The 12,433-nt window shown below is 36.2% G+C and overlaps 2 protein-coding genes across 3 annotated transcripts; both read left to right on the top strand.

Moving 5' to 3' along the window:
* The first annotated feature begins 17 nt into the window (after nucleotides 1-17).
* On the top strand, nucleotides 18-6,806 carry atp6v1c1b (ATPase H+ transporting V1 subunit C1b). 2 transcript variants are annotated; one of them, XM_077196235.1, is made up of 13 exons: nucleotides 18-173; nucleotides 715-854; nucleotides 953-1,020; nucleotides 1,243-1,328; nucleotides 1,603-1,697; nucleotides 1,782-1,873; nucleotides 2,512-2,610; nucleotides 3,388-3,456; nucleotides 4,363-4,455; nucleotides 5,184-5,277; nucleotides 5,469-5,566; nucleotides 5,646-5,769; nucleotides 6,174-6,806. In XM_077196235.1, the coding sequence occupies exons 2-13, from the start codon at nucleotides 720-722 to the stop codon at nucleotides 6,267-6,269; spliced, it is 1,149 nt and encodes a 382-aa protein (XP_077052350.1). In that variant the 5' UTR covers nucleotides 18-173; nucleotides 715-719; the 3' UTR covers nucleotides 6,270-6,806. The 2 variants fall into 2 exon arrangements, with proteins under 2 accessions (XP_077052350.1, XP_077052351.1); XM_077196236.1 differs by having other exon boundaries at nucleotides 29-173; nucleotides 718-854.
* Nucleotides 6,807-9,085: 2,279 nt separating this feature from the next.
* LOC143702630 (uncharacterized) lies at nucleotides 9,086-11,299 on the top strand. The gene is made up of 3 exons (XM_077196684.1): nucleotides 9,086-9,355; nucleotides 9,618-9,746; nucleotides 9,923-11,299. Exons 1-2 carry the CDS (start codon nucleotides 9,172-9,174, stop codon nucleotides 9,704-9,706), a joined length of 273 nt encoding a protein of 90 aa, XP_077052799.1. The 5' UTR covers nucleotides 9,086-9,171; the 3' UTR covers nucleotides 9,707-9,746; nucleotides 9,923-11,299.
* Nucleotides 11,300-12,433: the final 1,134 nt, after the last annotated feature.

Genomic DNA, 12,433 nt, shown 5'->3' with positions numbered 1-12,433 from the left:
CAACTGAATGAAACAACCTCCTCAGCTCAGATCAGCTGACTGACTGGAAGTGTGATGCGGTCTGAAGGGTTTTTACAGCGACTCAATTAACTGTGTATTCAACAATGCTTTATTAAAACAATTTACAATTTTTTGAGATTGTTTTGTAGTATACTAAAGGTACTACATCATCGGTAAGTATCGCCGAAAATGATTTCAATTTCATAGTCGTGACTGACAGCCGTAAACGCTGCTCATACAATATTTACAGATTTTTTAAAAAATAACGTTAGTCACGTATACGTATATCATGTTAATGTAAACATAAGATTCAAAAAAATTATTTAAATTTTAAATAGATACACGAGCAGGACACATTTAGCCTATCTGATGGAGCCATGCGTAGTATTATTGCGGTATGACTCGTGACTGGCCATTTTTATGGAATGAATGGAGAAGTGGGAATTTGCTCATACGATAAATCTGTAAGAGAGCTGTGTATTTTATTTGATAGCTATTTTTGTGACTCGGGTAACAGAATTTATGATGTCTTCATGCTATCGGAATTATCGTAAATACTAGTTTCCTAGTTTAAAAAAATGGACATCAAGTCAAAATGTTCATGCGACAAGCTCGTAATCACGGCTACAGAAGTGGGAAGTAGGAATTACCCGATAGCACGTGAAGGCAGCATTAATCTACATGTTTTTATGAGCCTTTCCGTTATCATTTAAGAAGTCATGATGACAGAGTTTTGGTTGATCTCTGCTCCTGGAGAGAAGACCTGCCAGCAGACATGGGACAAGATGAACATGGCCACAGCCCAGACCAGCAACCTGTCCACTAACCACAAGTTCAACATGCCTGAACTGAAGGTTTATTACTCCTTATTTTCTATTTCAAACCACGTTCATTAACGGCACATATTTGGTATCTCTCCTCTTGTCTCATGAGATTAGGGGTTTCTCAACAGGTGGGAACTCTGGATGTCCTTGTAGGGCTGTCAGATGATATGGCCAAGCTGGACTCTTTCGTAGAAAGGTTTCATGTCTGCATTTGTCTTATTACAAGAGATTGTTTTTTGTGTCAAAATTGATTAATTTGATTATTTGTTCAGTATCACTGACACGGCTTTGGTACAACAAACTCATAGTTCCCTTCAAGTTCACTTCATGCATTTTATAGCTTCTGTCACATTATAGTTCTCTAAATATAGTTATGTACATTTACCCTGGGGCTTTGATATTGTTTTAAATTTTCCAGTGTAGTGAGGAAAGTGGCCCAGTACATGGCTGATGTGTTAGAAGACAGTCGAGATAAAGTTCAGGAGAATCTTTTGGCCAACGGAGGCAAGTGAACTCAACCCTCAATACACACTAACCACAATATTGATGGTAAACTACTACTACCAACATCACATACAGATATTTAATAGGTAGTAATGGTAAACTAACATTTAGGCTATTTAAAATCTTGTTAAAGAAAAATGATGTAATCGCTCATAGTCTAGTCAGTCGTATTTGAAAGTCCTTGTACATATCGTATAAACCTTATTTTATATGATTATATTACATTATATAAGTATTATATAAATATTTATAATCGATAATTATTTCCATACAGTTGATCTGGTAACATATGTTACACGGTTCCAGTGGGATATGGCCAAGTATCCCATCAAACAGTCGCTTAAGAACATCTCAGAGATCATGTCCAAGGTGAGGCATGTTGAAATCATTTTTCATAATGCACAAAGAGATTGATCTTTCATTAAACATCATGTTTTGGTTCTCTGTTCATAGCAAGTGAGTCAGATTGACAATGATCTTAAAGCTAAAGCTTCGGCTTATAATAGCTTAAAGGGGAACCTACAGAGTCTGGAGAGGAAGAATGTGTAAGTGGGAGGACTTTTACATACTCAATTCACATTCTGTGTGACATTATTCCATAGACTGTAAAAAAAGATGGACAACATGTCTCCAATTCCTTTCACTGTAGAAGAATGAAGCCAAAATATCCCAGAAACGGTGTTTACGTCATTTAGAGCCCGAGTCTGCGGTAGTGATTCTGGGGTGGAGCCACACAGCATCACGGTCCCACCCACAATCCCGCTTCTGCAGACTTAATCGCAAATTGTCAATCATGACGTTACATCCCGTTTTTATAGCGTTGAATAACTAACTAAAACCAAACTTATTGGAAAAACAAACACTTGAATGTACGTCAGCGTGATAAGAACTAACTAAAATGACAGAAACCATCTTCGGAAGAAAAAAATATTACTGCAGCCAGCCACCAGGAGGGCGATAGAAATGTTTTGGCTTCACTTTCAGGACGTGTGCATTAATCATTTTTAAGATTGAAAGACTGAGGGAACTTAATCTGGACTGAAAGACTGAAGGACTCTGGTGTATTGTTGTATTATGTTATGACAATGACGATAATTGTTGTTAATGTTTCTTCAAGCATTAAATAAAAAAAAAAAAGATAATTTTGAAGTGACGTCAAATAATAACATGTCTTGTCCACTAGGGGAAGTCTTTTGACCAGGAGTTTGGGTGATATAGTCAAGAAGGATGATTTTATACTAGACTCTGAATACCTTACTACTCTACTTGTAGTTGTTCCAAAGTAAGTCAAGCTTAAGTATTTGTGCTCCTTTGTAAATAATTTTTAAATGTTTCTTCAATGCATTAAAGGGATAGTTTATCCACCCAAAATTGAAAAATTATTTCATTTAGTCACCCTCATGTCATTCCAAACCTGTGTGACTTTCTTTCTTTTGCAGTAAATAAGAGAATATATTTTGAAAAATTTTGTGAAAGGGATAGTTCATAAAAAAATTCACATTTTGTCATGATTTACTCACTATCAAGTTGTTCCAAACCAGTAGGAGTTTCTTTCTTCTGTTCTTCTGGCAATCAGACAGTTGACAGTAGCCATTGACTTCCATAGTATCTTTTTTATACTATGGAAGACAATGAGGCCCATCAACTGTTTGGTTGCCAACATTCTTTAAAATATCTTCTTTTGTGTTCAGCAGAAGAAAGAAATTCATGTGGGTTTGGAACAACTTTTCGGTGAGTAAATGATGACAACATTTTCATTTTTGGGTGAACTGTCCCTTTAAGAAAAGAGTTTTGCTTCCCATTGACGTCCATAGTGTGGACGAAAATGTTATGGAAGTCAATGGGAACTGAACATTTTAAAAAGGATCTTCCACAGAATAAATAAAGTAATCGAGGTTGGGAACGACATAAGGGGGAATAAATGATGACAGAAGTAACATTTTTGGGTGAACTATCCCTTTAACTCAGAATGTGCAAACTTTCGTTCATTATATCTATTGTTATCACTGCAAAAAACATTTAAAAAAACTTATTTTTGTCCATTTTATGGCCCAAAAAGGACAAGTTATCCTGACTGGCAGAAGGCATATGAATCTCTTTCTGAAATGGTTGTTCCAAGATCTACAAAGTGAGTAAAATCAAAGTCCCTTTAAAGCAAGTCATTTCACTTGACGGCCATCTTTGAAACACCTCTTGGGCAGCCATAGACCTTACTCAGTGCAGTGCCATGACAGATATATATGCGAGGCTGTGTGAGGGATAGACTTACCGTGTTATCGTGGTATCCTCTGTAAAAAGCTGTATAAAGCTCCTAGATCACTTATAATTTTACACAGCTTGTGTTGTCTGGAGTTTTTTGTCAACTCAGATTTCTTGGAAAGATATTTTTGCAGTGTTTCGTCAGCAGAACAATCCAAAAACACATTAAATAACAGTACAACCCACTAAAGAGATGTAATTCTATCCCTTACAGCCTCGCTGTCATTCCTCTTAAAAATCAAAGATGGCTCTTCTGTAAATAAGGTCTATTTCAGTCATTCAAGTACAGCTCCTATCTCTTTGAATGGGGAACCATCAAGTTCTCCAAACCTGTTCACTGATTAACTTTTTTTATTTAGAAGTGGGACTTATTCCGCCATATTGCTCGTTGCACTTTCTCCCATTCATAGGGGTGCCAAGTGCACCGTCTTTGTATGTCTAAAGTCTTTGGTCAAATTCAAATTCTATTGCCTAAGCATAGAATTATGTACTTTCTGTAACCTATATGAATTACTTGTCTAAGGCCTCACACTATTACTCCTTTATGTGCACAATTAATCGCATCTGAAGTAATCAACTCTAAAAGAAATCACAATGTAGACCAAAGATCAAAATGTGGCTTTATAGACCTTTTGTTGTAATGAGATTCCTGCTTTTAATGTTCAACCGTCACATGTGCTTTATATGTCCTTCGCAGTTTATTGTTGCCTCCCATTGAATCAGGGAAATGCTGCTCTGTGATAGATCCTAAATCAGAGTTTTCATCTTCTGTTAGGCTTTTATTTGAAGACCACGACAGTGGGTTGTTTAGCGTCACACTCTTCAGGAAGGCTATTGATGACTTCAAACAAAAAGCACGAGAAAACAAGTGAGTGTCTGAACTCTCTGAATAATATATATATATATAGATTCTTAAATGTTTTTGAAAGAAGTCTCTTATGCTCACCAAGGCTGCATTTAGTTGCTCAAAAATAAAAAAAATATTATTTCAATTTTAAAAAATGGTTTGCGGTTTTAATATATTTTAAAATGTAATTTATTTCTGCGATGGTAAAGCTGAATTTTTAGCAACATTACTCAAGTCTTCAGTCACATGATCCTTCAGAAATCATTCTAATGCTTATTTGCTGCTCAAGAAACATTTCTTTTTATTATCAATGTTGAAAACAGTTGTGTGAAATCATGATACATTTTTCAGGATTCTTTAATGAATAGGAAGTTCAAAAGAGCAGGATTTATTTGAAATAGATATCTTTTGTAACATTATAATTGTCTTTACTGTTACTTTTTATCAAATTAATGCGTCCTGGCTGAATAAAAGTATTGAACTCTATAAAAAATTTTTTTACTGACTTTTGAACGGTAGTGTCTACTTATAATCAGAATTATATATTAAAACCCTGAATCATGCTTTTGAACACAAACTTTTATTTTTTTCAGGTCTGTTGTCAGTTTTGTCATATTTCAAGAATCAATGTTAATATATCCCCAGATTATGTATGAAATACTGTTATAAGACTGTTATCAGTGCCTGTCGTTTTTTGATGCTCATTGAATCAGAGGGAAGCTGACCTGACGCTACTGATTTTCTTTCAGGTTCGTGGTGCGTGACTTTCAGTACAATGAAGAGGAGATGAAAGCAGACAAAGAGGAGCTGACGCGCCTCTCCACTGACAAGAAAAAGCAGTTTGTATGCGTGCAGCTGTCTACATTTTATTCACTATTGAACATTATAAAATCCTTCACAATAATGTGGATGAGGAACCTCAAAATCACAGCCAGCTTGAGAGGGCCAGAGCTTTGATTACTCCTCATTTGAAGTAACAGGAAAACGAAAAGATAAATAATGATAACAATAGTCAATCTGCTTCTGCACCTCAGGGTCCTTTGGTACGTTGGCTTAAAGTAAACTTCAGTGAGGCTTTCATCACATGGATACACATCAAGGCACTTCGGGTTTTTACAGAGTCTGTCTTGAGGTACAATGTGGGGTATAAAACCGTTTCATATGGAGATGTAGATTGTCAGATATATGACCTCCATGTTTGTATTTAACAGGTATGGGCTGCCAGTCAATTTCCAGGCCATGTTGCTGCAGCCCGGCAAGAAGAATGTAAAGAAACTCAGAGAAGTTCTGCAGGACCTTTACAAACACTTGGACAGCAGTGCTACTGTTATTGATGTGAGTTACACTACCGCTAATAATTAGTATTTTTTAGGTTTTTCAAAGAACTCTCTCATTCTCACCAAGGCTGCATTTATGTTGATAAAAAATACAGTCAAAACAGTAATAAGTAATTTTATTACAGTTTAACATAACATTTTTATTGACATTTTCACAAACATTTTCATTTATTCCTGCGACGGCAATTATTTTAAATCGTAATATCTCACAATATTACTGTTTTACTGCATTTTGATCAAATAAATGCAGCTCTGGTGAGCATAAGAGACTTAAAAAACATATTTAAAGATTGTAATTATTGCAAACTTTTGAATGCTAGTGTACTTTCTACATGATCCACAGACCTAATTGAATATATTTCTAAATCACAGCTGATTTGTTCTTTTTTTGTTGTGTTATAGGCATCTATGGACATCCCGGGTTTGAATCTCAGCCAGCAAGAGTATTATCCATATGTTTACTACAAGATAGACTGCAACCTCTTTGACTTCAAATAGAATTCAAATTCTATTCACAGAATTTCGTTTAATTCTACTTCACCGAGACTGACTCTGATAATTTATGAAACGCTTCTTGTTTTTTCTATCGTTACCTTTTTAACCTCTCTGCTAGTACCTTCCCCTCACTGCCTCATTCCTTTTTCATTCCTGCCTGCCGATCACTATTTTGAATAAGCAGTCACAGAGTTTTATCATCTGTGTTGCTGGTTTAATGTGTTTACAAATGATGGATTTTCAGGGGTTTTAAAATCTGTCCTTAGAGGGCATGTGCGGTCCAACATTGAACACTCCTCATTACTGAGCCTATAATGGTTGTGCATGGTTTCTTTCTGTCGGTGCTTACTCTGTGCATTTGCAGGTAATGCAGTGATTATGTTTAATTGTGTTGTTGAGAACCACTATGTTTGTTTTTGTCTGTGTTTGTGCTTCCACTGTGAGATTAAATGTATTTGTATTTTTGTTGGAAAAGGTGAAATACATGATCACATGCTGAATGTCAAGACCAATCAAAGTCAATAAAATTATAGCACATCATTATGCTTTTATTTTATGGTCAGAGGAGAATCTATATTCAAATTACTATATGCACTATTAGCTACTCTTGTATATCCACGTATCACACACACACACTATTTGGTTTTGATTTTTTATGGGGATATTCCGTAGATATAAGGATTTTATACTGTACAAATATTCTATCCCCTAACCAGACCCCTAAACCCCATAACAGAAAAAATTCTGCATCAGTCTCGCGAAGTCTGTAGCGAGAGACGAGTCAGCGAGCTGTGCGGCGAGTAAGTAGGTCAAGTGCAGATGATGAACACCTGTGTCTGAATGCAGTGATTGGTGTGGAGACCGCATATAAACTGCCAGGAATGAGAGAACGGAGAGAGAAGGACTGGGGACTCGTACCAAACACTCACGGCCTACTGGCTGACAATGGACTGAGTTCACATCGGGGAGAGTGGTCGTTTGACTGAACCTTGAGAGTTGGAGACATACAGCGAGAGCTGGTACACCGGGCAGAGTGTTTCTTATTTATGTGCTGTAGTGGAACACTATACGGTGAAGGCGCACGAGCGCACCTTTTATTTGTTCTTTTTTTTTCTGAATAAAGTACGAGTCCGAAGTTCGCCGAACTGTCTTCTTCCTTCACCCACACACACGCTAAGATTAACTACAATGATTTATTAGTTGTTTTCCTCATGGGAAGCAAAAAATTACCCGACAAGGATTTCAGATATTCACATCATTGTGGGGGTATTTTGTCGTTCTAAAGTAGGGTTTACCTGAACCACACACACTTACTGAATTAAATATTGACACAGTGTCAGAAACTTTATTACACTACACTGACTTTGATTTGTAATTTGTAAAAAAAAAAGAAAAGAAAAAAATAAATTTTAAAACACTTCTACTAGTGGTCTCAGACTTCTGGAACTCACTCAAGGCCTCTGTTTATCTTATGTGTATGTTTTATAATATAAAACATAAACATTTACAGTAAAAAAAAAAAGGATGACATCTAGTCGAGAAGACTATATAATAATTCACGTAAATCAGATATTGGTTGTGTCAGAAATCGCCCCATACCCTCATATCAATCTATGCCCTCATATCAATATCACATTTATTTCTAGAAAAGAGTTCCAGTAGGTTTAGTGGGATTGAATGTGGGATTGAACAAGTGCACTCAATAATGTCCACAATGGTTTCGGACACCCAAATGGCTGTTCCCTTAAATAGTGCCCTATTTAAAGTCTCTATGAAAATTATTTGACTTTTAGTATGAATATGTTAGCCTTACTGTTATCTATAAGCTAGAGTGCTCCAAAATAATGACAAAAATCGCATTTAACCCAGCGTTGAAAATGAAAATCAGGTTGATGTCAGAATTCAACGTCATATTGACGTCAATCTCCAACGTTGGCCAGAGGTTGCACTATTGTGGTTGAATATTAAAATTTGGGTTCTGACGACAAACCGACTAATGCAACCCCTGCAACCAAAATCATCCCCTGACTGACTTTACAACTTTCTACTCAAGGAGGACCTTGACATAAATGTAGTGGAGTAAAAGGTACGATATTTGTCTTTCAAATGTAGTGAAGTTAAAGTAAAAAGTTTCCAGAAAAAAATAATACTCAAGTAAAGTAGGCTAGATTATTAAAAAAGTGTAGGCTACAGGGCTTGAGGGCTACAGCACTCAAAGGCCAAATGTACTTTGTTACATGTCCACCTCTGTCCGGAGGGGATTGATTTGTGAATTTGTTTATAATGACACTACACGTTCATTTAAACAATAATGAGAAAATATTTTATATATTTTAAATATTTTAAATATGAGCTAAGAACAAAATCCTAAACTTGGTTTGCTCTCTTATTTTTGCATGTGTTCAATATTTTCTTTGTATGACAGCCTAGTCCAAAAATGACAACTAAAACAATTGACTCCAAGCACAACTACGCAAATTGCTTACAAAATCTTTAACACATTTTTAATAATTTGAATAAATGGTGATGATGTAAATTTTTCTGGGCCGAATATTACTTTTGGCCACTAGGCCTACTAGCTATATCCGTTTGTAGTCAGTTTGTTTTCGTAATCGCCACTACACTCTCTCATACAAAACTGTAGCCGGCCCTCGATGACGTAAGAGATAACATATCTCACCTCAAGTTAGACAACTACAACACGAGGGGAACCTCTGGCTTTTTTTCTGGCTTGTGGCTCTTCAATTTTGTATTGTAAGTAAATGTTTAAGAAAAAAAAAAATGAAAAAAAAAAAAAAACAACTACAACACGAGGGCACATCTGTGCGTGGGACCACAGCACACACTCGCGCGCTCTTCTGCATCACCATTATCAACGATCGCTCCATCTTATCTCAAATTCTCAATGGGCTGCGGTGGAAGTCGAGCAGACGCAATTGAACCGCGATATAATGAGAGCTGGACCAGAGAAACCGAATCGACGTGGCTTACCAACACTGATGCTGAAATTCACAACGGCGTGACTTATAAGAACCGCGTCGTTCGTGGAGAATGTAGCCAGCTTATTAAAGACAATGCAAAACTATCAGGTAGCCTATGCTGTTTTGTTGTTGTTGGTGAAAAGTAATATACAGGCTATATTTAGACATGCATGAGCATTCATATTTATCTGATTTAAGTGCAAAACTCTGTAGCTTTAAGATACTATAGTGCAGCATGCTCTGAAATCAAATCAAAGTTTGTTTGGCTTATTATGCTCTTTTGAATTATGATTTAGTCTTTAAATAACCTAGTATGTTATCAGGCAAAATCCAAGCTTCCAGAAGTTTTTGTGAAATATGATTTCCACAGGTAGAGGTACAGAGGCCAGGTCTAGTGGAGACAGAGGCAGACGGATGGTTAATACAGGAACTCAATGTGGGAAGCAGGTTTTGACTTAAACCCTGCATAAACCATCAAAGGACATCATGTGGCCATGAGGTTTGAGTCACTGCTTCAAAAGCTAGCATCTAATGAAACATTATGGTCTCGGATGTATAATTCTTCAAACTTTAGGGCTTTGCCAATGTAGCCTATACAGCTGTGTCAATGTTTGAGTAACATTAAGTCTGTTTCCCAATCGATATGGTGATGGCTTGTTTGTGTTTTTACGGCAGATAAGTGACTCAAACCCAACAACACGCAAGGAGGGGACTTTTCATTATGAGGGGGTTTCATCTGATGCTGTGTCTCACTCAGGGGAGCCAATGGGGAAACAATTATCTTCGCCTGATGCGGAGGATACGCTCTGATACCCAGAATTCAGCCATGAGGATTAGCCTACTGGCTGTATAAGAAATCATAAGCTGTCGAGAGTAATAGAGCTTCACAAGAGATGACATCTCATTAACGCTCGCTCGCTCATAGAAATATTACACTTTACTGAAGTTTTGTTGCTAAAATGGGTTAACAAGGTGCATCTGATCATTAGCATGCCAAATATAGATTTTAGTCTGCTTGCACCTGATGTCCTCATAGGAGTTACAGAGCAAAGCATTATGTTCATATTGTTGCACATAGGAATCATTGCTCACAATGCACTGTGCAATTTTAATGCTAATGACACTGGTTTTAAAAGAACAGGGTACTAAATGCTTTATGCACCAAGAATTCTTTAAAATAATTTTTCTTTTTTCTTTAAGAAATAAAGCTTTCTTTGGAGGATAACAACCGATCGATCGACCTTACAGGCATTTTATACAACCAGCTATAAATGCTGTGAAATAACCACTAGATGGAGCAGCTTATCTTATATGAACAGACTATTGCTGTGTTTGGACATTTAGTGTAACATTAAAATGAAATATTTAATTTATAAAAAAGCTTTTTAAAAATGTGAGGCACTGTCTATACATGGTTTTTGCCAAATCTTAATGCTGTATCACCAAACTGATGATAAGTATTGATAATAGACAGACAAACTAAAATAAGGAAGATCAGGGAGTTGTTTAAAAGTTGTTAACTTATAGACTACCTAAACTGTTGTTACCCCATTAATGGGCTGAGTTGTAATGGTTTTGTACATGAACAGGTTAATTTAATTACCATATTAAATTCAAAAGAATCAATATAAAATCCATTATCACCTTAATTTCACTTTAAACAATTGAAGTTCAAAAGGAAACCTTTTTAAAATTCAAAACAATTAAAATAACAAATATAGCCCTAACCCTAATGCATGAAACATAATATACTCAGAAACATCTAAAACACCCTCACTCTCCAGGCTGAAAACTTTACAGAATTATGGTGCATGAAATTTGAAGTAATGCTATTCTGTATTGCCCTTGTTCAAAACAAACAAACAAACAAATAACTAAAACATTTGCAGCAAATTTAAGTCTATACTGATTTTGTGGAATTTGTTGCTCCAGTGGAATTAGCCTACGTTTGGAAGTGCTACAACCACACTTTTCGGGTTAGACATGATGTGTCTAGACATGTTGATGAAAATTGTGTATGGATGTTGTCAAATTAAACAAGAGAACCTGCTGTTTCAGATAGTTATTTAATACCATCAATTAGCATGAGTGCAAGAGATTTTACTTTTTTTCCCCTAACAATTTTTTTTCCGTTGCCATTTTTTTTTTTTAGAATTTCAGCTATGACAGTGATTTCACCCCTAGCTCACTTTTAATTGGTTAAACCAAACGGATCACAGCACTCCTTGAGTTTCACACTGATTCCACAGTTTAGTGCAATTTTGAGTTGTCACTTTTTTATACAGAAGGCATGTAGTAATTATTTGTGAATCAGGCTTAATTGGGCATTCTAATCTATTCTAATATTAGCACAGGCCTATTGGTTTATTCCTGTTATTTGGCTGGCACTGCCCACAGCCAACATTTTAAAAATTTGAATGAAAGGTTAACATATATCACAGTTTTATTTAAATTTAACATTTTTATCCAAATGTAGGCTAGATTAAAACTATCATTTTCTGATGTTTGTTCTAAAAGTAACCATATGATATATGGGTGCACATCTCTCTCTTTTTTTTTTAAATAGTGTGCCCTCATAAACTTGAATCAAACTAACTTTATCTCTTTGCAATGGGATCTTTTCTCTGATGACGTGTTTAATGGCGTGAGGGCGAGACAGCTTGTTCGACTTGAAACGGCGCGGCATGGACCGATCGGTTTGTGACATCAAATACGTCGCGAGTTCAATTCAAAAAACCATCCATCTACTCTCTATTCGCTCTCGGTAGCCAACTTTGATGTCATTCACAGATCGGTCTGTGTAGCGCCGGTTCAAAGTCGAACAAGATGGTATAGCTACCACAGCAGCAATGGGCTACCGATGGACACAATAAAGGCCTTCCCTACATTTTTTCTTGTTCGAGAAGCCATTTCAGTTGGATATAGGCCTATGTTAAATTTAATTGAATTGAAAAACTTTTTTATCAAGACTAACACAACTTCTATTTTATGAAGATTTTAATCAAAAATAACTTTTTTCCTCTTCTTGCAGACTTCTCTAATGATGACGTGTTTATTGTTGCGATCGTGCGGGACACCAGTTTAAGCATGTCACTCATATGAGATCGCAGCAATTGCAAAGGGAATTCCTGATGGACAAAATCAGTTCAGTTCTAAAAATGTTCTTGTTCAAAAAGCCATTAGCCT

The sequence above is a fragment of the Siphateles boraxobius genome, unplaced genomic scaffold (assembly GCF_051911475.1).
Source record: "Siphateles boraxobius isolate OS27281-9 unplaced genomic scaffold, OSU_SipBor_1 35, whole genome shotgun sequence".
NCBI lineage: Eukaryota > Metazoa > Chordata > Actinopteri > Cypriniformes > Leuciscidae > Siphateles > Siphateles boraxobius.
This window is presented reverse-complemented; position numbering and strand designations above follow the sequence as displayed.